This window comes from Haemaphysalis longicornis, unplaced genomic scaffold, assembly GCF_048455015.1.
Source record: "Haemaphysalis longicornis isolate Haplotype H1 unplaced genomic scaffold, Haemaphysalis longicornis Haplotype H1 scaffold_8, whole genome shotgun sequence".
NCBI classification, from domain to species: Eukaryota; Metazoa; Arthropoda; class Arachnida; order Ixodida; family Ixodidae; genus Haemaphysalis; species Haemaphysalis longicornis.
In genome coordinates, this window is record NW_027526445.1 from 112,221,950 (window position 1) to 112,246,979 (window position 25,030).

Sequence of the window (25,030 nt, forward strand, 5' to 3'; positions counted from 1 at the left end):
CTGTGTTCAAAACGAACCGACCTGATGGCAGTTGAGGCAGAATTATCTGGTAGTCCTGTGCTTCGTTGTCCGTTGTCCAAAATCACGGGAACGGCTCACGCCATGTTCAAAATATTCCCAGTAACGCCCTACTTGCGCCGCGCGGAGAAACATCCGGCTACGGTGATAAGGCACAGCGGCAACTTCCGGTGCCGTCCTTAAGTTGTCACCGAGTATAGGCGGCTGCGTCTACGTAGTGCGTGTGGTTGGAAGGGGTGTCGCATGATAGTGAGCGCGGGCTAAGCGACGGTGGCGGTGGTGAGAGGGATGCATGTTGCGTGTGTTACGATTCAGCGTGCTGCTGCCCTGTTAGCGCGTGCTGCAAGCTGGTGTAGTGTGGCGAAGCCCCTGTGCTTTGCGGAAAGCCCGCCTTCCTCGAACGTGTTGGGACAGGCACCCACCGCGCTGGCCCCGCCAGCGATGACTCAAAGCCGCGGCAGTTGCAAAATACAGAACAAACTGTGCGGCATGTAGACTTACACCTGCCAGCGGACGCCCCTCGCCGAGATCTTCTCTCCCCCTTAAACGTGCGCCATTACTGCCGGCCCTCACGAACTCGGGAAAGAGTACTCGTGTGTGTCTGCACTCTCTTCGTGCCGTGTGCAAAAGCACTAGGACAGCTGTTCGACCGCTAACGCTTCGGGGGATAAATACGTGATTCGCGAGCGCATTATCAATTTGATTGACAGCATCGGTTCCTGCTGTTTGTGGCTCTGCTCGAGTCTTGCTGTAAGCTCGCCCGCAAGGGTTCTGTTTTTGTATCGTCGCTGTTCATCTCTCGCCATGCAATAAACCAGTTAAGTTTTGCCTTCGGCTTTTTGTCGTCAACACCAAGGCAGCAACTTTCGCTGGCCGCCCGTCCACCACGCTACCACTACATGACGAAGGCGACGGAGCCCGGTTCGTGGACAGCTTCGCCAATGTAGGTGCCGGATGGGTGTGGATGGGCTGGGGGGGGGGGTGAGTTGGTGGGGTTGGAGAGGAGTTGGAGGATGTTCCGGCTCGTGGAGGCAAGGGAGAGACGGGCGTACTGGGCAGTACGATGAGTGTCGAGGAGTTCCGTGATGGTGTTGTGGAGGCCAAGGCTAGTAGGCGAGAGCTGGATGCCGAGGACGGGAGGAGTAAGGCCGCTTTGTTACGGTGGCTAGCTTTGTGTACTTTCAGGAGGAGGTTATCCACGGACTGGGTGTGTGGAAGAGTGAAAGGAAAGTAGGGGAGGTGGTAGGTGAGTCGACTGAGTAGAAAGCTTTGCACCAGACGGAGTCGCTCTGTTTCAGTCATGCCGTGACGTTTAATTTTGGTAGCGACACGGCGGATGAGATGGATGGTTTGGGCGATGTAGTCACGGGGTTGTGTAATAGTATGTAAGCATGAGTGGTTCGAAGGAAGGAAGGAAAAAAGGAAGGAAGGAAAGGTACGGGGATTAACCAGAGAGGCGTCCGTTTGGCTATACCTTACACATGGGGAACGAAAAAGGGCGCTTGAAAGCGAAAAAAAATGGAATTTAAAAAATGTAGAATGACAGAGACAAAAAAAGAAGGTCAAAAGTAAGTACAAGGACAGATCCGTAGCCAAAAATAGGGCGTAAAAAGGCAGGTAAATCAAGCAGATGGGCGAACGAAGGACGATGCACGCTCGCAACGTCCCTGAACGGTTCAGAGAAGCCTGTGACTTTCGAAAAGCGAAGTAAGGCTTTTGTATACCTTTTCGGGGCTGAAACTGGCAACACCTGGGGCCCAGATAGTCTGTGCTGTAAACGGGAGGTTGTCGAGATGGCTCAGTGCATTTGAAAGGTCGCACTCTGAACTGTGAACCGGGGGCACGGTGGCACTATATACGCGTGCTCTATATTTCTTATGGCACACGCGTCACATGCAGGGACTCAAGCCATGCCAAGGGTGAAGGAGTAAGCGTTCGAGAAGGCAACCCCACAGGCGACAAAGTAGGCTGACGTCCGGGCGTGGCGCGCGAGAAGGTAGGTGGCGTTAGGAGTATATTGCGTTTAGTCGGCCGTCTGGATATAATTTGTGTGTTCGATCAAGTGGCTGGTCAGGTCTTATGCCAAGATTCGCACATCCACTACTGGGGTGTGCGAGCCATGGTTTCGTTTCTTTCGGACCGCTTCTTAGTCTTTACCACTATGGCTATCGCTCCGACCCATACTGTCTCAACTGCCCCGCTACGTACGCAAATGTTGAGCACATCCTTTTCTCCTGCCCCGCTGCCCAGCAGTCTCCTCATTACCCTAACCCCCCTCCTCCGAACTGGCGAGTGTGGTTGGCGTCGGCGGCCCTCGTTGACCAGCGAGCCATGATTCTTAAAGTTTTTTAACTTTAAGATTCTTAAGACCAGAAATAAAGTTTTTTTTTCTCTCTCTCTTAGTCTGTGAATTTCGCATCTCCTAGATTTCCCCTGGACTGTTGTCTCAATAATCACGTGATCGCTTCCCAGGTTGCCTGCACGGCACCGCCATCTAGCAGTGGGGAGTTGGCTGTCAGAGGACGGTCCAGGCATGCCTGTGCCTCTTGCGACGCTCGTGCCTGTTCGTGCTTCGGCATTGAAATCGGGGACGTAGGAGTAAGCTTTTTTTAAGACGTTTACTCTTCGTCCATGATAACTCTCTGCCTCGTTCTTGCGTAATTGTATACCTCCAAGCTCAGCGTGCTGCGTTTCACGCTGCTATGTCCTACTCGCTGTAGGGCTTCGGCGCAACACGATACGAGAAAATCCACTGTCGAAAAATGGTGGATCCCACACACATGGGCGGCAATCGACATAAAGCGAAGCTCTGTACATTTGCACGCGTGTACACTGACGTCACTACCCGCACGTTGTTCGGAGTTGCTTGTTCGCTGCTTGTTCGGAGTTGGATTTGGTCAAGTATCGGGTGTCTGATTTTTTGGTTTACGTTTAGGTACATCTGCGTGAACGCGTAGGCTTTTGCCATGTCTATTTTTTCTCCCGGCCAGGGGTCTTCTCCCTGGTCGGCTAGTCTCTCGGCGCAGGACTTACCCCTGGACGCCTTCCTGAAGAATTGTGTGACGGCCGTTCCTGTGGCTATGGTCCCTATACGAATGGCGGAGCGATCCGGCTTTCAAATTTCAAAACTATTCAGAGGGATCTGCAACTGGGAGGATTGACAGATTGAGAGCTCTTTCTTGATTCGGTGGATGGTGGTGCATGGCCGTTCTTAGTTGGTGGAGCGATTTGTCTGGTTAATTCCGATAACGAACGAGACTCTAGCCTATTAAATAGGTGCGGGGTTCCCAGCACCTTACAACCTTCTTAGAGGGACAAGCGGCTCCTAGCCGCACGAAACAGAGCAATAACAGGTCTGTGATGCCCTTAGATGTCCGGGGCCGCACGCGCGCTACACTGAAGGAGGCAGCGTGTTTTTTTCCCTGTCTGAAAAGACTGGGTAACCCGTGGAACTTCCTTCGTGATTGGGATAGGGGCTTGCAATTGTTCCCCTTGAACGAGGAATTCCCAGTAAGCGCGAGTCATAAGCTCGCGTTGATTACGTCCCTTCCCTGTGTACACACCGCCCGTCGCTACTACCGATTGAATGATTTAGTGAGGTCTTCGGACCGATGTCCGGCGCGGCCTTTCGGTTGCGCCGGTCTGTTGGAAAGATGACCAAACTTGATCATTTAGAGGAAGTAAAAGTCGTAACAAGATTACAAGTAAAAGTCGTAACAAAAGTCGTAGCACTTCATGAACGTGAAGCAGGTGAGACCATACGGGAAGGGCGGAATCGTCTGCAAATCTTCGGATAAGGCCTGCTTAATCGATCTTCTGAAGTGCTCGACCTTCGCATCGTTCCCGGTGAGTCCTTTTGTCCCCTCCCACCTTGCCTGCACAAAAGGAATAGTCCGAGGTGTAGACACGGAGATTTCGCCCAGCGAGCTCCTTGAGCAGTTTCGAAATGCCGGGGTAATCTCGGTGTACCGTTGCTCCCGTGTAGTGGAAAATACCACTATTCCAACAGAATCCGTGATCACCACCTTCGCGGGTACATCGCGCCCATCGGAAATCAAAGTCTGGCCTCTCATCTACAGGGTAGAACCGCTGTGTCCCCCCGACCTCGTCAATGCCGGAACTGCTGGCGCCTTGGACACAGCGCAGGGTCATGCAAGTCAGCATCCCGCTGCTGCAATTTCGGGGGCGAACATTTCGCTAGCCAATGTACCGCAGACGACCTCTCCTGTTGCTATTGTGGAGTGTCTCACACCGCTGATTATTCCAACTGCCCAGCCCGCTCATCTGAAATTAGTATCCTTGAAGTTCTTGAAAAGCGCCGTTGCTCTCGCAAGGAGGCGGTAGCGATAGTTACAGAGAGAGCGCATGGATATGCAGGTGCAGCTGCCCGCCAGGCACCATCCAACGAGGCTTCCCTTGCAAAAGCGATAGCGCTTGCTCTCAAAGAAGTCCTTCCGGAGGTTTCACAAAATATGGTTGCGTCTGTAACTGAGCAAGTGTCCAATCTTTTGGTACCGCAAACACATCAAATCGCGCAGGCACTTTCTTTGCCCGTGGCTCCCTTCTTGCAGCAGGGTTGCTTGCAATCCTCATCCCAGCCTCCCAGGGATCAAGAGCCCCAGGATTCATCGGTGCGAGCTGTCGATCTGGCAAGGAATCCTTCCTCAGCGAGCGTACTCCAGAATGCGACTTCGAAGGAGACAGTAGGCCCAAACTCTACTCCGATGGCGACTGTCCATGTTTCGGCACCTTCTATTTCTGTGACTTCCCAAGGTCAGCCTTCATCATCTTCAGATCTCTGCCCATACAATGAGTCCGAAATAGAACTTGACATTTCCACTGCGTCCCCAAGGCGTCCTGACGTTAAGCGAGCTATTCCATCCACTTCGCAACAAACCACTTCTTCCCCAGAGTCGCGATCCAAGAAACCTAAAAAGGGCCAAGGGGACATTAAACGAAAGCATCTTGGAGGCAGCCATGGCTGCCATTCACTCTCCATAATGTCGATCCGAGTACTCCAGTGGAACTGCCGTTCTATAGTTGCGGCACTGACAGATCATAAATGTCTTATAAATAATCACTGCCCAGATATTATTCCCTTTCAAGAATCGTGGCTGTCTAGGGGCAAACCATTTACTTTACCCAACGTTCGCGTGTTTCTCTTGGATAGGAACACGCGAGGGGGTGGTCTACTTATTCTAATAGCTACAAAGATTTGCCACAAAGCCAAGCTGTCCTTCCAGTTTTTGTCACCGGTTAGTGAACTCATGGTGGTAGATATGTCTGCCAGGTTGCCTTTCATTCTCTGTACTAAATGCCTATTTCCCTAACGGAGTGTCCACCATGGAACCGCTGGATCTCGCCCTTTCCCCCTGTAATCAAAACGTCATAGTCGCCGGAGATTTTAATTCACATCATGTGAGCTGGGGCTTCAAGACCGACACTTCTGGTTGGCGTTTATTAGACTGGACAGAGGAAAATAATTTAGTATGTCTTAACTCGGGTAGTGCGATTTTTTTCGGAATCAAACACGCTCAGTCTTAGACTTAACATTCGCAAAGGGTGGGTTGGTTTCTAGTTGGCATACAGTAGGTGGTCCTACAAGTAGCGACCACGTTCGGATAATTTTTGATATTGCGATTTCCCCAAGCACACCTAAACATGTGGAGCTGACCTTGATTAACTATGAACTCATGAAAAAGAAGTTAAGTTCGTCCCTTGCATATCTGCCCAGTGATTCTATAGGGCCCTAAACGTAACAGCATTAATTAAAAGTCCACTAAAAATTTCAGTTTGTTGTTTCGTCAACCAAGAGAGACGGTATAAGCCCGTGGTGGAATGATGATTGTACGAGAGAAAATCGGCGTAGGAAAGCGGCGTGGAAAAAATTTATTCATAATCAGAGCCCCAATAATTGGACCAATTTTAAAGTATTATTCCGCAATCTTTCGCCGAACCACCTCAAAGGCTAAGCAAGACTATTATTCGCAACGGTTCTCCGCGCTTTCCGAAACGAAAAACCGGCGTATTCTTTTTGCTTTTTTGCGTAACCGCAAGAGCACTGACGATAGAAGCAACGGTGTATCCATTGTGGAAACTCCGGAAGGAAGCTTACAGCCAATTGAAAAAGTCGCCAGGGCCTTGCAAACAAGGTTTACGGCTACTCTCCGACCCATGATAATTGAAAATACCCCAGTTTTAGACTTTAACTCTGTCACGATGGAGGAAATGGCGGATATAGTTTTGCGCCTCCCGCCAGCTTCCCCAGGACCCGATGGCATCTCTACTGCAGCGATAAAGCTTCTCTTTGAGGAATCTCCTCACGATCTATTAAACATTATCAAAACGTCATTGGAGAAAGCATGGGTGCCCGACGATTGGAAAATTGCAAAAATTGTACCTCTACTAAAAAAACCCAGTCTTGGCCTTCTCCCGGACAACGTTCGCCCAATTGCTTTGACCAGTAACTTAGTCAAATTGATCGAAAGAATTGTGTATGGCCGTTTACTTCGATATAGCTAGGGAAAATTTATTGAGTGCACATTAGATTGGCTTCCATCCAGGTTGCTCCATTTGGTCCGCCCATGTGGACCTGGAGAGTCGTATCCGGTTTGCCCGTAGAAACAAACAAATCTGCGCGCTTGTCACACTGGACATTGCGAAAGCATACGAAAGTGTAGAATACAGCGTCCTTATAGCTAAACTTAAAGAATGCGGGATACCCAATTACATAATTTTATGGATTCAGCAGTTTTTATCTGGCCGCAAGTTGTTTTGCTCGAAAAATGGTTTTAAGACTTCCACACTACATCAGTCAAGGGGCGTTTTACAAGGGTCAGTGCTTTCTCCGGTTCTGTTTAACATACTGACCATTCCTTCCAGCAATGAAGTCTGCGGTTATGTTTATGCGGACGATATAGCCTTTTTCGCAGCAGCACGGGACATCCATAAGCTTTATCAGGTGTCACAAAATTCTTTGGATTCTGTCGAAAGGTGGCTGTCAAGTCTGAATTTGTCGATTAACGTTGCCAAGTGCTCGGTCCTGGTATTCCCCGTATCAGTGCCTGTTACCCTCTGCCTTAGATACCGGGAGGAGTTTATTCCGCAAGTGACAACTTTAAAATACTTGGGTATTATTTATGAGAGTAAGCTTGATTGGCAGCATCATATAAAGCACATTACGACGAAAGGTGAACGGACACTTGGCCTGTTGCGAAGAATTAGCAACCGGAATTTTGGGATGAGAAGAGACTCTTTAATATTCATTTACCGCGGGTATACGTGCGCCCTATCTTAGAATTTGGCTGCGCTCTCTTTTCAGGATCTCCACGTACAAACTCAATCCGCTTATGCTACTGGAGCGACGTGCCCTGAGATTGTGTCTCGGCCTTCCGAAATGCGTAGCGAATAACAAACTGTATTTAGAGTCCCGGCTGCCTGAACTAGAGTCTCGGTTTAAGCTTTTAACTGCGCTGACGATGCTTAGGATTTTTTAATCGCCCCTCAGCAGAGATTTTTCGCTGATGGTGGCTCGGCCGGCTTTATTTTTTACTCGTGGTGGCCCCACCAATACCGCCCTCAATGTGTGTATGCCCAGACATTACTTTCACCCCTTAATATTAACATTCTGTTCGTTATGCAGATGTCCTGGGAAGCTCTCCCTGCTCCCTTAACCTTTAATAACATTTTTCCTAACAATGCGAAAATACTGCCTACACGTTTACTAACGGGTTTGTTGAAAGACTATCTGGCTAGCTTGTATTCATACGTGATTGTAGCGACTGACGCGTCTCAACTAATTGAGAAGAGAGCGGGTGTGAGGATTTTCAGTCCACAACTCAACTGGTCGATTTCGATTCGCCTACCGAACTTCACGCCAATCTTCTATGCTGAGTTTATGGCAATAGTCGTAGCATTAAAAAACTTACCTCCTCAGATATTAAATGTCGTAATTGTGTCTGAATCATTAGCTGTTTGCTCCGCTTTGATATCCCCCAAAAATTCTGCTCTTCTTCGCACATTTGGTTTTTTAGTTCCTTCCCACTTGAGAAATCCGCCTAATATGGGTGCCTGGGCATGAGGGTTTATGGCTGAATGAAGAAGCAGACTCTTTAGCGAGGTCATCACTAGACGGCCCTCCGATCGACATCTGTTCATTTCCCTCCATACTGGCCGGAGCACGGATACGTCGGCATCAACCTCTGGCGAGGTGGCAGGAGGGCATCATTACCACCTTAGATGATTACGCCCATTTAGCATATGCGTGGAACTCCCGATGTTGCGAATCTCGCCAATGCGAGGTTACTTTAACTAGCTTACGTTGTAGAGTTCCGAAGCTCAACTTCTATATGCACCGCGCTGGGCCCACCTCTCTCGTCATTGTGCTCTTTGTGATGAACCAGAAACCATAGAGCATTTTTTCTTATACCTGTGCTACACGAGCGTTTGGAAGGACATTTCAGTCGAATGACCTTTGAAATTTCAAATGTCATTCGAACTGGAAGGAATTCTGTCGATCTACACGACCATTCGGAAAGGCAGTTGAAAGTTTCCGCGTTCGCCCGCCATGTTTTGGTGTTGCCACTGCTGCCATGTCTCGTTCTTGGCGAAAATGTAATGTTAGAGTTACAACGTGCAAAAAAGCAATTATTATAGATCAAATTGATAACTATTTACAAGCGCGCACAAAAAATGCACAAGGCAGCCAGTTTCTTTTTGTCTTTTTTCGCACCGCCGGTGTTGAGAGTACCAAGTTACTTCGTAATCGCAGAGCGAGTGACAGAGAACGAAAACAAGTGAACAAGTGAAAAATTATGGAGATCTTGCACTTCAAACACACAGTTTTACTCGCAAATAATTTTTTTTTTGTTATTACGGCTTGCAGAAACTGAGCCCGAGGGTACGACCGTTCGTGTTTCAAAGGCCTTTGAGGCTCTCAAAGGTCAGTTGTCGTGCTCCTTTGACTCAAATGCCATTTCAACCAAAGACCTTTGAAAAACGTCGTGTAGCAGCTCAAAGGTGCCATTTAAGTCAAATGACATTCGACTCGAAGGCCTTAGAAACGCTCGTGTAGCACGGATATTACATTGCCGCGGTTTCTCTTTAATGAGAAGAAAATATCTTGTGAAGCCAATTCACCGCCTTGTACTCACCCTTTCAGTGCCGGTCTTACTGTCGTTTGGTGCCATTTCGCTTGGGTTTCCTCACAGGAATTTGGTTACAGCCGTGCACACCTACGTCTCAGAGACTAGGCGCCTACCCTAGCTGTTAGCCGCTCTTGTTGTACACAGACGAAAAAATACCATTTTGCAAATTCCCGCATACCCTTTTCTTGCAAATTCCTGCGTAGTGCACACTTTTCTTCAACAAATTCCTGTATTTGTTGTGCGATTATTGTGATCAAAATTTTTTTTCCCTCCAAAACTTAATCTCCTAAATCGGGCACATTAGCCCCAATAAATCTCCCGATCCTGACCGATCCCCCAAGTGGGTATGCGCCACAAAAAAGGAACAACAGCAATTTCCTCGCCGTCGGAAACGCGTCGCGGAAAGGTCGTAACCGCGTGGTCCACCTCGACCTTCCGGTTTACATTCGCGAGTTGTAGCAGCGAAGGCGTTTGCTGGCCAGCACGCTGTTTAGATGCCACCTGCTTCAAGCGCAGGGAACGTGATACACGCATGAAGTGAGGGCTTCCCCACCGGGAGTATAGACAAGCTTATGCAAAAGTGCCGCCATCTACCGGAAGAAAAACGAAACGAGCACGCGACGCCATGTTGGGGGATGGCGGTCGCGGGATTACTTGGTACGGAGCGTGTGAGGGGCTTTCTCGGCTTGGCGATCCTTTTATATTCAGATTTAAGCGCAGAAAAATGAGCGACGAGTGATCTGTGGACCTTTCTCTGGTGCCCACATCTGCTGGCGACTTCGTAAATACGCATTATGCATCGGAAAAGCACTCAGGGAGGCACCGGCAGGGAAGCCGTTGGAGGCTGTCGCGTTTCTTCTCCCTTTTTTTTTTTTTTTGGGGGGGGGGGGGGGGGGGGGGGGGGCTTTGAGAACGCAAACATTGAAAGTACGTCCGCGTTGGTTCGCATCCTGCGGGCTTCTCAGGAGGTCATTCCTGAAACGCCTCGAAACTTGCGGGCTGTCCTGAGGTTGAAATGGGGGAGGGGGGCACTCGCGATGTAGCTATACGCTAAGGATCCTGTGGGATGCAGAGAAAACATGCAAAAGGAAAAAAAAAAAAAACACCTAACAAAATAAATTGCATACCTGGCAAATTTTTACAGCGGAGCTGTTTTAGCTGGCCGCAATGTGTAGCGCGTAACGTGTGTGGCGTGTAACGCGTTAAACATTGCCAATAAATTACCAATAAATTGTCATGTGAATAATTATATTACCAATAAATTGCCGAGCGCTGGTGAGCGCGTGCCTCGCGGCGACCGCCGAGCGTCCTTTGCTTGCGCCGTGGACAACAAAACTCGGATGCACACGACCGCTTAGAAAATTCCGCTCGAAAAATTTGATCTTGGGAAAATAGCTAGCTACGATCGAACAGTGGGTGACGAGCCGTAAATGACCGATACACGGAATTACTACGTACGTTACTTGCGCTACTCATGGCGCTACTTGAAGATTGCAACTCTCGCAGACCCCTTATTTCCTGTAACGTTTGGTAAACGAAAGAATTAGTACTTCCATAAAAGCCTACCGAACGTCCAGAATAAAAAGAAAACGCGGGCGTGGCGTACAAAGCACGAACGGCAGACTCAAAACTCTACCCGCACGATAAAGTACGGGCTTACCGATGCAGTGCGCCTTAACTACCAGCAGGGAGGAGTGCTCCGCGACATGTACAGGGCTAGAGAGAGAGAAAGAATAAACATCTTTAATTTCGAGCTTAATGGTGCAGGATGGTGAGGGCACCGGTGGGGGGCGTCCGCCGGGATGCCCTGGTCCTTGCTGGCTGCTCGTGCCCTCTCTATCAGCATGCGCTGGGTCGACAGGTCCGAGCTGGACAGCCGGTCCACCCACTGCTCGTACGTAGGACGGGGATTGGGTGTGAGGGATGGGGATTGTTGGCACTCCCAGACCAGAAAATAGCTCACTTTGGGACCTTTTTAGTCCTGCACATATTATTCGTTTCGTGACTGTGCACGCGATCAACCTATAATATTACTGCGCGAAGGGAAGTCGACACCCGCAAGCGACTTCACGCAGGACTCGAGTCATGCTTCCGTTGAGAGAAAAAAAAATGTGTACGCTATTTCCGTGGTCGTCCTCGTATCATCTTTGTGCACAGCAAGTTACACGGCAGTATTTGGACATCTTGGACAACCATAAATGCCGACGTGCGCGTCGCTAACCCCTTGCTATCATGTGTGTAGAAAATAAAGGTGGAATGGGTGGTTGAGACAAGCGAAGGCAGGGGGCGTGGCACGATCAGAAGATGAAGATCGGCCGCGCTCGCGTGCTCGAGCTCGAGTGTTCCATTGCTAAGGCCAAGGAAGAATATAAGACACAACGATTTTCTTTTCTATCGGACCCACGGAAAAAAAGCACCCTGTTTAAGGTGCTACGTAGTTGGAAAGTAGCTCCCCCAGATCAGAACGTTGAGTCGGTTATCATTTCCCCGGATGAAACCCAGGATTTTCTCAACGGGATTGCACAGGGATTACAACAGCGTTTCACATCGGTGGCGCCATCCATCCTTACCGGATATGGACAGGACAACTTTGTAGAAGTAACTCTGGAAGAGCTCGAGGAGGGATTACGTCGAGCCCCCGACGCGGCTCCAGGGCCTGATGGCATCACAGTCAAAATGCTAAAACTTCTGTTCAGTGAGTCCCCCGCCTCTCTTTTGCATGTAATTAACTACTCCTTACGTCATTCGTGGGTCCCACCTGAGTGGCGACTGGCAAAGATTGTTCCCCTACTTAAAAACAAAAGGTTGGGGTTCGTGATAGATAACATTAGGCCTATATCCCTCACTTCCAATGTAGTAAAATTGGTAGAACGAATTCTGCTCAGTAGAATTGAAAATATCTTAGAATGCGAAAACATCTTGAGCCCCAAGCAGGTAGGTTTCAGGCAGGGCTGTTCTATATGGTCTGCTCATATTGATCTGGAGAGCCGCATTCAATTGGCACGCTCACGAAAAGAAGTTGCAGTGCTAGTTACCTTGGATGTCGCTAAAGCTTATGACAGTGTTGAGTATAGAATTCTTTTTAACGCACTTAAGCGTTTTCCTTTCCCAAACTATATCATATCATGGATCGGTAATTTTCTGTCAGGTAGAAAATTCTTTTGTTCTCAGCAGGGCCTCTCCTCTCCAGTATACTCTCAAACCCGAGGTGTTCCCCAGGGCTCTGTTTTGTCTCCCGTGCTTTTTAATATTTTGATGAGCTCTGTTCCTATAAGTCCAGACATTCAGGTGTACGTTTACGCTGACGACATTGCTTTTTTCGCGTCAGGAAAGGACATCCACACGTTGTACGTACGCCTGCAGGCCTATTTATGCGCCTTAGAGATTTGGCTGGATGGCCTCTGCTTCACCCTAAATGTGCAAAAAAGTGCTCTCCTTGTATTTCCGGCTGGGGGCCCAGTCTCCTTTTCTCTCAGCTACCGCCAACAAAACATTCCCCAGGTCGATTCTTTAAAATACCTGGGAATAATATATGAGTACAATCTGGATTGGCGCCCACACATTGATTATATTTCTACCAAAGGAGCACGGTCTGTCTCTGTTTTGAGAAGATTAAGTAATAAGAGATTTGGAATGCGCCGTGACACTTTATTAATGATCTACCGAATGTACGTCCGGCCAATCCTAGAATTTGGATGTGTGCTTTTTTCAGGAAGCCCTCAGTACAAACTTCGGCCGCTAGTAATGCTGGAACGTCAAGCCCTAAGACTATGCCTGGGTCTTCCCCGATATGTACCGATCAACGTTTTGTATATGGAAGCCAGAATTCCCCCTTTACGTTTCCGCATGCATGTCCTCACTGTTGACGCATTCATAAGGGTAATGGCGTCTCCCATATCTAGACCGCAAACTGCCTTCGTAACATGGCCTTCGCTGTTTTTCAGCAGTCCATGGCCCCGATTCAAACGCCCGCAGGTTATAGTTGTACAGTCTTTACTAGACCCCTTACATGTGGCCCTTTTGTCTGTCCCTGTTCCTAATCATTCAGTATCATCTTTAGAGATAGCCTTTGATGAAATTTTTCCCACGAATGCTAAATTACTCCCATTGAGCCTTTTAACGGGCCTTTTGCAAGATCACCTTACCGGTTTCCCCTCCCATGTAATCATTGCAACCGACGCCTCTGTGCGGAATGAGAAGGCAGGAGTGGGAATTTTTTCTCCCGGTTTGGATTGGGCGTTTTCCCTCCGATTGCCTGACTTCACTACATCTTTTCATGCTGAATATCTAGCAATTGTTCTGGCCCTTAGAAAGCTACATTCGGATACAAATCACGCAATTGTGCTTACAGATTCTCTTTCTGTTTGCACTGCCCTATCGGGCTCAAAGTCTTCTCCCCTACGTCGGGCCCTTGGGTATTTACTGCCTCCGTCTTTACAAAAACTTCGTTTGGTATGGGTGCCTGGCCACGCAGGTATCTGGCTCAACGAAGCGGCCGACACTCTGGCGGGCATTGCAGTGGATGGCCCAGTGATGGAGGTTCTACCACCCATAAATTTTGTCACCTCGGCACGCTTTCGAAGATTAGGCCTGCTACAAAGCATGGAGGATTCTGCGTACGCAAGTTATGACCTCGAGCACCTTCGGCACTCATGGAAGTGCCGGATTAGTCAGTCACGAGCTTGTGAAGTTACCCTCACCAGCTTTCGGTGTGGTGTCCCAAACTTAAATTATTACTTGTATCGCTGCAATCTGGCCCCTTCACCACTCTGTGCATTTTGTAACGAATTAGAAACAGCTGAACATTTTTTCCTCTCCTGCCGACGGTACTCCTCCATACGAAAAAGATACTTGGAAAACAGCTTTAACAAATTGGCCTTCCCACTGTCTGTTCCTCTGATCGTATCGTTCGGGGCGAAGGCACTGGGTTTTAGCCGCGCAGATCTTTGCTCCGCCGTGCACTTGTTCATTTCGGAATCTGGCCGTCTCCCGTGCTAGCCCCAGGCCATGCCGGGCTTCCCTCAAAAAGATCCCTGCGTGTATGATCGCTACTATCAGTGCCTTCCCGCCCACTGCCTCTCCTTCGCCAGCTTCCCTTCTTGTTTTATTTCTCTACGTACTTTTCATGTTTTCTTTCCTTTATTTTTTTATTTTATTTTATGTTGGTTTCAACACTTCCTGTTGCTACGTCTCATGTTTGAGCAGTTTTTTTTTTTTCTGTATATATTTCCCTCATATTTTATTTACCTCCTTAAATGTCTTTCTTTAATTACCTTGTAATTTCTCTCTGTGAGCGCCACTTTCCTGGCCAATCCCCCTGAGTGGGTATGAGCCATCTCTTTTGGCACCACCACCACCACCACTACCACGAGAACCGGACGTCTGGGTCCTGCTTTCCTTGCTTGATCCGCCATACGCTGGTGCCGAAAACCCGCCCAGGCTCCCGGTTCCTTCCTTCATGGAGCACGAACGCCGAGTTCGGGGGTCCCTGCGCGCCGCCATCACGAAGGCGATCGCCGCGCTTGACGCTCTCCTCGAGGATCCCGCTGCCCCCGAGACCCGAATTCAGGGCTACGTCACCCTACTTACTGAGAAGCAGACAGAGCTGCGCGCCCTGGACGCCAAGATCCAGGCTCAACTCTCGGACGAGGCCTTTCAGGCGGACTACGCCACAGCATGGGACTACGAGCTCAGCATTTGCGAAATTCGGGCCCGCGTGCACACCGCCCGATCATCGCCTTCTGCCGTCTCCGGTCCCCCGACCTCCGCTGCTGGTGGACATACGCTAGATCGAAGGGTGAGCGAATTCACGGCTGCTCCTGCCGTGCCAGTTCCCCGCGTCGCCCTCCCCAAGCTGCAGATTGCACCATTCTCTGGGGACCGTCGCGATTGGCAGGGGTTCTGGGAACAATTCAACGCTACCATCCATGCAAACCAACACTTGACGAAAATCGATAAATTCAAGTACCTCCGCTCGTACATGACCGGCCCCGCTAAGACCGCGATTGAGGGCATCAGGCTTGCGGAGGATGGATACGACGCTGCGATCAAGATCCTTACAGACCGTTTTGGTCGCAGAGACCTATTGATGGCGGATCATGTCGATGCCCTCCTCGCCATAACTCCAGTGAAGACCTCTGCGGACGTCGCGGGGCTGCGGCGCTTGCATGACGACATCAGCTTTCGCCTAAACGCTTTGGAGGCACTAGGTATCGCGCCCGACCGGTACGCCGTCATAATCCACCGGGTCCTGCTGAAGGCGTTGCCGCATGACATCGCTCTTCTTTACCGGCAACGGATGAAGGAATCAACCGCGAATGAGGTGAACGGGGATGCCAAGCAAGTTCAGGAGATCTTGGACTTTCTCCGTATTCAGGTGGAAATTCGGGAAGAAGGGTACATGGACAGCACCGGTCCTCAGGTTCGACGCCCTCCAGCACCCCGGCCGACACCGCATGAGTTTTCTCCGCCGTCAGCCGCAGCGCTACATGCGGAGTCATCGCCGCCTCCTCGTGGTGACTGTTGCCCCCTTTGTGACGGGCGAGGCCATGGGATCGCGCAATGCACCGCGAATGTGCCACCAGAGGAGAAGCGACGGCGACTGCAAGCAGGAAGACATTGCTTCCGGTGCGGCAAGCAGAATCACATTGCACGTGCTTGCCAGACTGCTAGAACGTTGTCCTGCAGCCGCTGTTCACGCCGGCATCTAACTTCACTCTGCGACGTGGCTCAGCCAGGTTCCGCGCACGCTACCAGGTCGTCCCACTCGGCTGGTCAAGAGGGCCCGCCCACAGTGCCCAAACCGTCCCATGCGGCATCGTCGGTGGTTACAGCGTCAACTAGAACCACACGGCCCACTCCAGTCTACCTGCAGACTTGCCGCGCATGGGCGACGGGTCCCAACGGTCAGCTTCTGGTGAGGGTTCTGCTAGACACGGGCAGCCAGCGGACGTTCGTTCGGCGTGACGTTTCGCGCGCTCTGGGCTACTCCGTTGAAGGCGTTGAGGACCTCAAGCTGGTCACATTCGGCAAGAGCCACCACGCAGCAGCGGAGAAGTATCCTCGCGTGTCAGTCACGGTGGCCAGCCAGAACAACGGCAAGCAGGTGGTCATCGACGCCCTTGAGGTCCCAAGTATCTGCATCGTTACGAGTCCCCCAATCACCGATGACACGCTTAGACTGATGTACGACCATGGTCTTTTCGCCGCTGACACTTCGCCCGCGTCGGCTTACATGGATGACCACATCAGCATCCTAATTGGGTCAGATTTCTACTGGAAAGTTACCTCGGGGAACATTTCACGGCTGACTCCGCACCTGACCGCCGTCGAAACAATGTTCGGCTGGACTCTCCAGGGTGCACACTCCGACGAAACTGGCTGGACTTCGGGATCATCTAGTGCTTTATTCCTGGCCCTCATGGAGCCCTCGCTGGATGACGAAGCGGCAGATAACGAGTTATCGTCACTGTGGCGACTGGATGCTATCGGGATCAAAGAAAGACCTGATGCGTCAGTGCTGGACCGCGCGGCCGTAGAGCAATTCGAGAGCGACGTGAGGAAGAATGGCGCGCGGTACGAGGTTCCACTCATGATCCAGGAGCCAGGGCTGGACGCCAGCGCTGACAACTATAGGCTCGCAGAACAGCGGTTGCATGTGCAGATGCGGCGCTTTCGTGGTCAGCCTGAGCTGCTGTCCCAGTACGACAATGCAATCCGGACGTATTTCAACGACGGCCATGCCGAACGAGTTCCCGAGCATGACGGTGACCAATGCTCGACAACCAGGTACTACATGCCGCATCACGGTGTGGTTCGTCGGGACGCCGTCACAACCAAGCTAAGGGTGGTCTTCGATGCCTCGTCACATGTTTCGGGGCAACCTTCGCTGAACAGCATTCTCTGTAAGGGGCCCAAGTTGGATGCGGACCTGTTAAGGCTCATTCTTAAATTCAGGTGCTATCCCGTGGTCATGGTCGCAGATATAAAGAAGGCCTACCTCCAGATGATTGTTCGGGAACAGGACAGGGACGCGCTACGTTTTTTGTGGGTCGAGCGCCTTCCTACACCGAATGAGCCCTTTCCTCCAGTAGTGAAGTGGCGAATGACACGGGTTCCTTTTGGTGCGAGATCGAGTCCCTTTTTGCTCGCCGCCACTTTGCACCATCATCTGCGAGTCTCACAAAAGTTTCCGGACACCGCCGCCATCTTGCGAGAGTCTTTCTATGTCGACGACCTCATCATTGGCATGGACGACGTCGACCGAGCTCATCAGATATATTTGGAAGCAAGGGCTGTAATGGCCGAAGCCGGAATGGAGCTCCGAAAATGGGCTTCCAACATCTCTTCCCTGCGGGACTTGTTCATAAGAGATAAGCTCGCATTGGAGGACGAAGGTGGCGACGCCACCACAATGAAAGTCCTCGGGGTAAGCTGGAACCGCATTGACGACACGCTGCTCATCAGCACAGGAAACGTGGCCGCGTTTATCAACACCAAGCCCACAACCAAGCGAACCCTGCTACAAACATTTGCAAGAATCTACGATCCGCTAGGCTTCTTGGCACCATTCACGGTCCGGGCAAAGGTTATATTTCAAGATTTATGGAAGCTGCGGCACCCATGGGACAGTCCTCTACGACGTGAGCAACTCACCGCCTGGAACGCATGGTGCTCCGAACTAACCGAGCTGCAACACCTTTGTTTGCCACGAAACGTATCAGACAACCAAGGTTACCCGGAGCAGTCCATCGAGATCCACTTCTTCGCGGACGCTAGCCCGCGAGCATATGGCACAGCTGTCTACGTCCGCCGACGCTCCGCGCATGGTGACCCGTTTGAGGCAAATCTGCTGATCAGCAAAGGTCGTGTGGCCCCTATCAAGGCGACGACGTTGCCTCGCCTCGAGCTCCTTGCCTGCCTCATCGCAGCGCGCCTTTACAACTACCTAATGCGAGTTCCTGGTCTATCAGCCACACGTGCGTTCTTCTGGTCGGACGCGCAGATTGCCCTGCACTGGATATGCGGGGAACCTAGCCGGTGGCCACCCTTCGTCCGAAATCGCGTCGAAGAGATCCAGCGCCTAACCAAGGGATGCAGATGGGGGCATTGCAGCAGCAAGGACAATCCTGCCGACCTCATCACACGCGGAATAAGTGCAACAGTCCTCAGAACCTCAGAGCTTTGGTGGCATGGACCATCATGGATCACCCACACAGAAAACCTGTGGCCATTGAACCAGCCCCAGGAGGTCGCTGACTTCGTCGACCCGTCACCAGCCTTGGCGTCATCTTGCCCGGTGGGGTCTTCGCCACCGGAACCGCTCTGCCAAATTTCAGATTACAGCCGCTACTCACGGCTACTTAGAGTGACGGCCTGGGTTCGACGCTTCGTAAACAACGCTTTACCGCAACGTCCGTCGATGACCGGGCCACTGGTTGCTAACGAAGTCCAAGAAGCTGAACTGTACTGGATTCTCCAGGTACAGCAGGAAGCATTCCCCCAAGACCGGGAAGCTCTATCGAACAGCCAGCTTGGTGTGGGGACTTCCCGACTGCTTCGTCTACAGCCCTTTTTGGACTCCGCTGGCGTTATCCGCGTGGGGGGACGACTACACTGCTTACAATCGCCTTTCGAAGTGCGACATCCGATCATTCTGCCCGGAAAGAACGATTTAACACGGCTGCTTATTCTGGCAACCCACGAGCGCCTATTGCACGCTGGAACAGAAGCCACGCTCACAGAGATCCGCCAGCGCTATTGGATCATTCGAGGGCGCCAGACAGTGAAGAAAGCCCTTCACCAGTGCTTGCCGTGCCGAAGGCGCAGGCTGACACCGGAGACAGCACCGACGGCACCATTACCACGTGACCGCATAACGGAAACAAGCCCGTTCTCTATTGTGGGCGTCGACTTCTGCGGTCCTCTGTACTGCCGTACCAACGACCCTTCCAAAGTCAAAGCATACGTCGCCGTATTCTCGTGCGGCGTCACGCGGGCTCTACACCTGGAATTGACGACGGGGATGACAGCGTCAAGTTTCTTGCTCGCCTTCAGGCGCTTCATTGCTCGCCGCGGTATACCTGCCACGGTATACTCCGATAACGCCCTCGCTTTTAAACACTGTGCGAAGTCCTTCCACTCACACACCGACGCCACACTCCAAGATTTCTGCAGCGGAAAGCGCATTGTTTGGAAATTCAACGTAAAGAAGGCACCGTGGTGGGGCGGTTGGTGGGAACGAATGATTCGGATAACAAAAGAGACGCTGAGACGTACCCTTGGACGCAACTCCCTGACAGCTGAGGAACTCGTCACCACGTTGTGTGAAGTGGAGGCGGTTATCAACAGCCGGCCCTTGACGTACCTGACCACGGATGCCGACGGACCTCATCCCATAACGCCGGCTCACTTCTGGCTCGGCAAGCCGAACACGTGCCTCCCCCAGAACCTCGGGCCATTCGAGCCATCGTCGACAAGCTCCGAGTTGACACGCCGCTGGAGGCACCGACAGAACGTCACAAATCGACTATGGCAAAGATGGCGGAATGAATACCTGCTGCTTCTGCGGTCCGCTCACGAAGCGCCCTCACATCCGTTACACCAACTCGCAGTCGGAGACGTGGTTGTAGTGCAGGATGAAGGATACGCCCCAACGTTTTGGAGACTCGGCCGTGTGGCCAAGTTGCTACCCGGACGCGACGGAATCGCCCGCTCCTGTGTACTCCGCCTGTCAACTGGTCAAGAAATCAGGCGGCCCATTCAACGGCTCTACTTCCTTGAAGCCAACCCTTAAACTTCTTGGCGGGCCGGGGAGTGTGTAGAAAATAAAGGTGGAATGGGTGGTTGAGACAAGCGAAGGCAGGGGGCGTGGCACGATCAGAAGATGAAGATCGGCCGCGCTCGCGTGCTCGAGCTCGAGTGTTCCATGACCACCACGAGAACCGGACGTCTGGGTCCTGCTTTCCTTGCTTGATCCGCCATAATGTACACAGCGGTATCCGGAGATCCGGGGATCCCCCAACATGGCGGAAGCGCACGCGGCTCCCGCAAGAGGGCGCCAGTTTTTGCATAAGGTCTATAGTCTTCTGACCCGGCGAGCGCGATATCCGGGGGCCAGCGTTACCTGGTGTAACCCCCCCCCCCCCTACAGTCGTTACCCTGGCCCCTCGGCCTCAGCACGCCTAGTCCAGTGTTATCTAGTGTAAAATAAAACCTAGATGCGCCCCCTGCCAGAAAGCAGAAGCTGCAGCAGCAACCCCCGGGAAACCGGGAAGAGACTCGAGAGTCGCCCACGACACCTGATGCACTCCTCTTCTGCGAATATGTGAACATACGCGTGCGCATATATAGGGCTGCGCTGGCGTGTTTCAACGCGAAAGCATTACTTGGCTTGGTTGGCCAAAACGCAAGCCCGGCCGCAGAAATGCGCCCGCAAAATGTTTTGCGGGCCCGCAAAACAGAAATGCGCACCCGGCTGGCGCGTCTCACTCACTCACTCACTCACTCACTCACTCACTCACTCACTCACTCACTCACTCACTCACTCACTCACTCACTCACTCACTCACTCACTCACACTCACACACACTCACACACACTCACACACACACACACACACACACACACACACACACACACACACACACACACACACACACACTCACACACTCACACACACACAAAACAGGAAGAAACGCGAGTGCATAAAAAATGTCGTCCTCAGTCCCGGTTACCCTTCAGCTTCTGTGGAGGCAATGCCGCAGCAACACGGATAGGTAGGTCTCATGCGACAAGTAGCTGCAGTTGGTCCGGCGTTGAGGTTGTAGGCTGTAGGAGACTTCTCAATTAACCTTATGATGTCAGAAATGCCTAAAGATCCTCTACACAGTCTACAGCATCTGTTAAAGGGGCCCTGAAAGGCGTTTTGAGCACACTAAATGAACTAGCGCAATCGTTAGATTCGGTCGTCAACGTCACCTGTGCCAAGTATTACTCTTTTACGCGCAGCGGAAAGCTCACACTTTTGTTGCAAAGTTTGTCGTTTTTTTCTCACCCTTTCCTTCGTGTTTTTGGACGCCGCCATCTTCACATGTCTACGTCATCGATTCCCAGATGTTCGTCATGAGCTAGGCATCCTGCTATTGGGCGACTTTCTCACGCACTTCCGGCAAAGAGATGAGTCGTCTGCTCAGCGTCGGCTCGCCGGCTGATCTGCCAGCGTAGTGCCGGAGTGCTTGGACATTTTACGACAAACGAAACAAGTGTAAACAAACGCTTAACCGTTTGTATTGAATGCAACACGTCCATAACACGACATGGATATTATCTTACCTGAGTACGTTTTATATAAAAAGCGTTGAAGCCTCGTGGCACTTCTTTCGTGCAATCGCAGAGAACGCCCTGAGCCGAATGCCCCGGTTTGACGCACACATTTTATTCAACTTCAAAACAATCCAGAGATGCGTTTCGAACGAACACAACGTCACAACATGCGTTGCAATTCTGAACCGCGATTGAGAGACGATGGGTTGCCTCCTCGTGCCCGTCGTAAATTCAGCACTCACCTCGCGCGCGGTTTGCGGGGACGAACAGCAAGTCACTTAACTCTGGCGCACAAGCCGAGATGGCTTTTAGCCACGCACACTGCGCATACCCCATGCGAGGTTGAGTCGTATACGTCGCTCGAGAAAGATAATCCAGAACATGGGAAGCACTATTCACCCGCAGAAGAACAACGACGCATTTCATCGCGAAACAAAGGCGTCCACAACACACCCACCATCGTCTCCTGTAATGCCAAACGCATCTCGCACTTCCCAATGGGAGTGAGTGGTACGCCTGCAGTGCCCACATGTCGCGAGGTGGGGCCCCGAGCTGAACCGGGATCACGAAACCGTAACGGACTTCTAGAGTGGTTTGTGCCTGGTTGCCAAGGCAACCGATGTTTGAGATTGTCAAATAAATGGCGCTCGCTCCTGCGCTAGAAAGAGAGAGTACACTCTACTAGAAAGCTCAGAGCCGCGGCGGAGCATGTTTTGCCAACGTTGTCGCTCTCCACTACGCGTCGCCCCAAGCTGAGCTGGTCACATGATTGAAGCGTTTTGTGCGCGGGTTCTGTATGGTTTTAAAATGTCTTTTTCACATGCTGCCGGCAGGAATTACCACCGCTGCAAAATAAGACCCGGCACCAGCGGGGCCCCATCTGATACGGCGCTTTTTGGATAAACAGTGCGCGGTGCATCAAAGAGAACGAGCGCACGATCCTCCCCGTGCGGCTGCGAGTTCGCCGCCGATTGCAACTGCAGCAATGTACACCGCGAAAGGGCAAGGCCGGCCGCTGCACACATGCGGCCAGATTTTTCGTTCAGTTTTCCAGCCTTGAGCGGAGTGCGGGATTCATGGTGTCAACAAAGCTTGCCCGTAGCAGACGGCAGTATGAGCAGCGCAATAGCGGAAATACGTCACCGCTGAGGAAGCGGTGCGGCGAACAGTTCGGCGAACTTTGTCGCGTAAACGTGCGAGTCGTCGTCGTCTGAGCTGCTGTCCTCCTCGGCGTCGATTTCGAGCTGCAGAAGCAGCGGAGACGTTTCCCCTACACTCAATGGGCGTCTCCGTTTTGGCATGATGCGGAGATGCCTTCAGTAATAGCACGAGAAGCACAAACGTCGAAATACTCCCACAACAAACCTCAGCGAACGCCACCGACTGGGCAGGCGAGCGGGTCGAGCCGCGGCGGCCGGGGTCACGTGACCCGATCGCCTCCAGATTTCGGCGGCGCTCCCACTTCGGAGTCAGAGCAGCCGGAGGCGCTCGGAGTGGAGTACGCCGCGGCCCTCAGGTGTGACGCCGCGTGGGCAGAGGGGTACCATATTGTTACGTGACGGCAGAACAGATGTGGTGAGCCATGGTTAAAATGATGAGCGATCTATTTACACTATGTACATGTATGGCGGCTATGACAGAGCTCGCGCAAGGTATACTGTCGGCGTCAAATGAAACGCGAACACGAAAATATGAATCAAAACGCGCGAAATTGAAAAATACTGTTCGTAGAATACATTTAACGGCACGCTTTTGGTATATTTGGAAATCCACTTTTCCCAACTTTGTTTTTTTAACTAAGCCACGCGTAATTTTGGCTTGCATGGAAATAAATCGCGCTAATTGTGCGTTCAGGTTCATATTTTCGTGTTCTCGTTTCTTTTGACGCCGATAGTTGTTGTTGTTATTGCGCCTTTAGGTACGGCACAGACCCAATCAGGGGATGGGCCAATCAACAGAGGATGGTTAAAAGAAAGATAATTTAGACCGGTTGGAAAAAGTTTTGAAAAAAAAAATAATCCTGAAAAATCAAAGCGAGGGTGACCAATCGCAATCACAAAGAGAATCGTTTTGAATTTTCAATGTAGCGCAGGAGGGCAGAGCATGCATCCCGGCGGCAGAACCCCGTTTCGGATGCCCCGATCGATAGTATAACCGGCACTGTTAGGGATATCCCCAAACTGTAAAGCGGCACCTCCAGGGACTGACGTCTCAGTCGGTAAAAACGTCGGCATGTCAAAAGGTAGTGTTCGACAGACTCGTCTTCGTTGCAATAGCTGCACAGAGCTGTTGGCGCCAGACGAGACCTGTGTAAGTACCTATTTAACTGGGGTACTCGACAACGAAGGCTGTAATAACCACCTTTAAGTTGCGTGAAGGGCACCATTCAGGTTTGCGTGAGAATTTAAGATGATTAAAATCTCTTAATGATAATAAAATCGATTCTTGCTGTTCTTGGAGTTTCAGCATCCTACGGTACCCAGCTGCTGTTATTAAAGGTGTGGGCTCTACGACGTCTACTACAGGCCCAGAAAGTGCTACCCTTGCTAGAGAGTCGGCAGTCTCGTTGAATGTGATCCCTGCATGACCAGGAACCCAAAGAAGGTGAATTTCAGTGAAGTGAGGTGGCAGGAGTGACCGAAACGTCCGCAGAAGGGGAGTGTCTTTAGGGGAAGAAAGGGCTAAGCATACAGAAAAAGAATCAGAAGTTATCATTGGAGATGTAATTGATACATGCAACTTTTGTAGCGCCAGGACAATTGCCAGGAATTCCGCGAAGAATATGGGGATAAAATCACCCACGTTAGCAACTTCGCCGTCGTCGTCGTTCTTGGGTCAAGGCGCCGTGAGGCATTGGCCACCTGAGTCCCTAGCAATATCTACTGCGTCAGCGGCGCCCTAGTCAGATTCCCCGCTGTCCATGCTCACATTTCCAGCCTTCAAGCACAGCTGGGCCTCGTGCCCTTCCGTCCCGTGTGCGCGTTCAATATGTCCCTTCTTCCTTTTGGAGACACTTGTATACACTCCCGGCGACTGTCCACCCTTATCTGCATATAGCACGCCGACATTCACCACACTCTTCCCTCGTCCGAGGGTGGAGGTCCATCGAGGATCGTTGAGGAAAACCTCGTTAGGCAGTTCTCTCGTCCGGCAATGTCAGTGATGCGATCGGGCGGAGTCGGGGAGCAAAGGAGAAGCGGATGATGCCACTGCAGGAAAAGGTAGAGCAGCCTAGGGCAACGGTCGGGAGTATAGAAGGGCGGCCGGGTCGCTGCCCACTGGAGTGCCAGCCAGATGGCGGGGACGTTCACCTCCAACGTGGCAGTAATGGCGGCCGCGTAAGATCACTCGCCCCTGTAAGATTGCTCAAACTCCCAAGACTGCCTGTCTGTAAGGAGACGCCCCCAAATGAGCTTAGTAGTCTCTGCAGCCACTACGTGACGGCCAGGGAGAGGCTCAAGTTGGGAGGCGTGACACCCAGCCACAACAATTCATGTGGTAACATGGCCAACCCCTACGCGTGGGCGCGCGCGCCAGCATAA

At 51.5% G+C, this 25,030-nt stretch overlaps 1 protein-coding gene across 1 annotated transcript; it reads left to right on the forward strand.

Annotated features, from left to right (window-relative positions):
- The first annotated feature begins 1,081 nt into the window (after nt 1-1,081).
- Nucleotides 1,082-25,030, forward strand: LOC144148439 (uncharacterized). Its single transcript, XM_077679975.1, has 6 exons — nt 1,082-1,160; nt 4,590-4,791; nt 14,604-15,585; nt 15,641-15,791; nt 15,902-18,462; nt 24,884-25,030. Exons 1-6 carry the CDS (start codon nt 1,082-1,084, stop codon nt 25,028-25,030), a joined length of 4,122 nt encoding a protein of 1,373 aa, XP_077536101.1.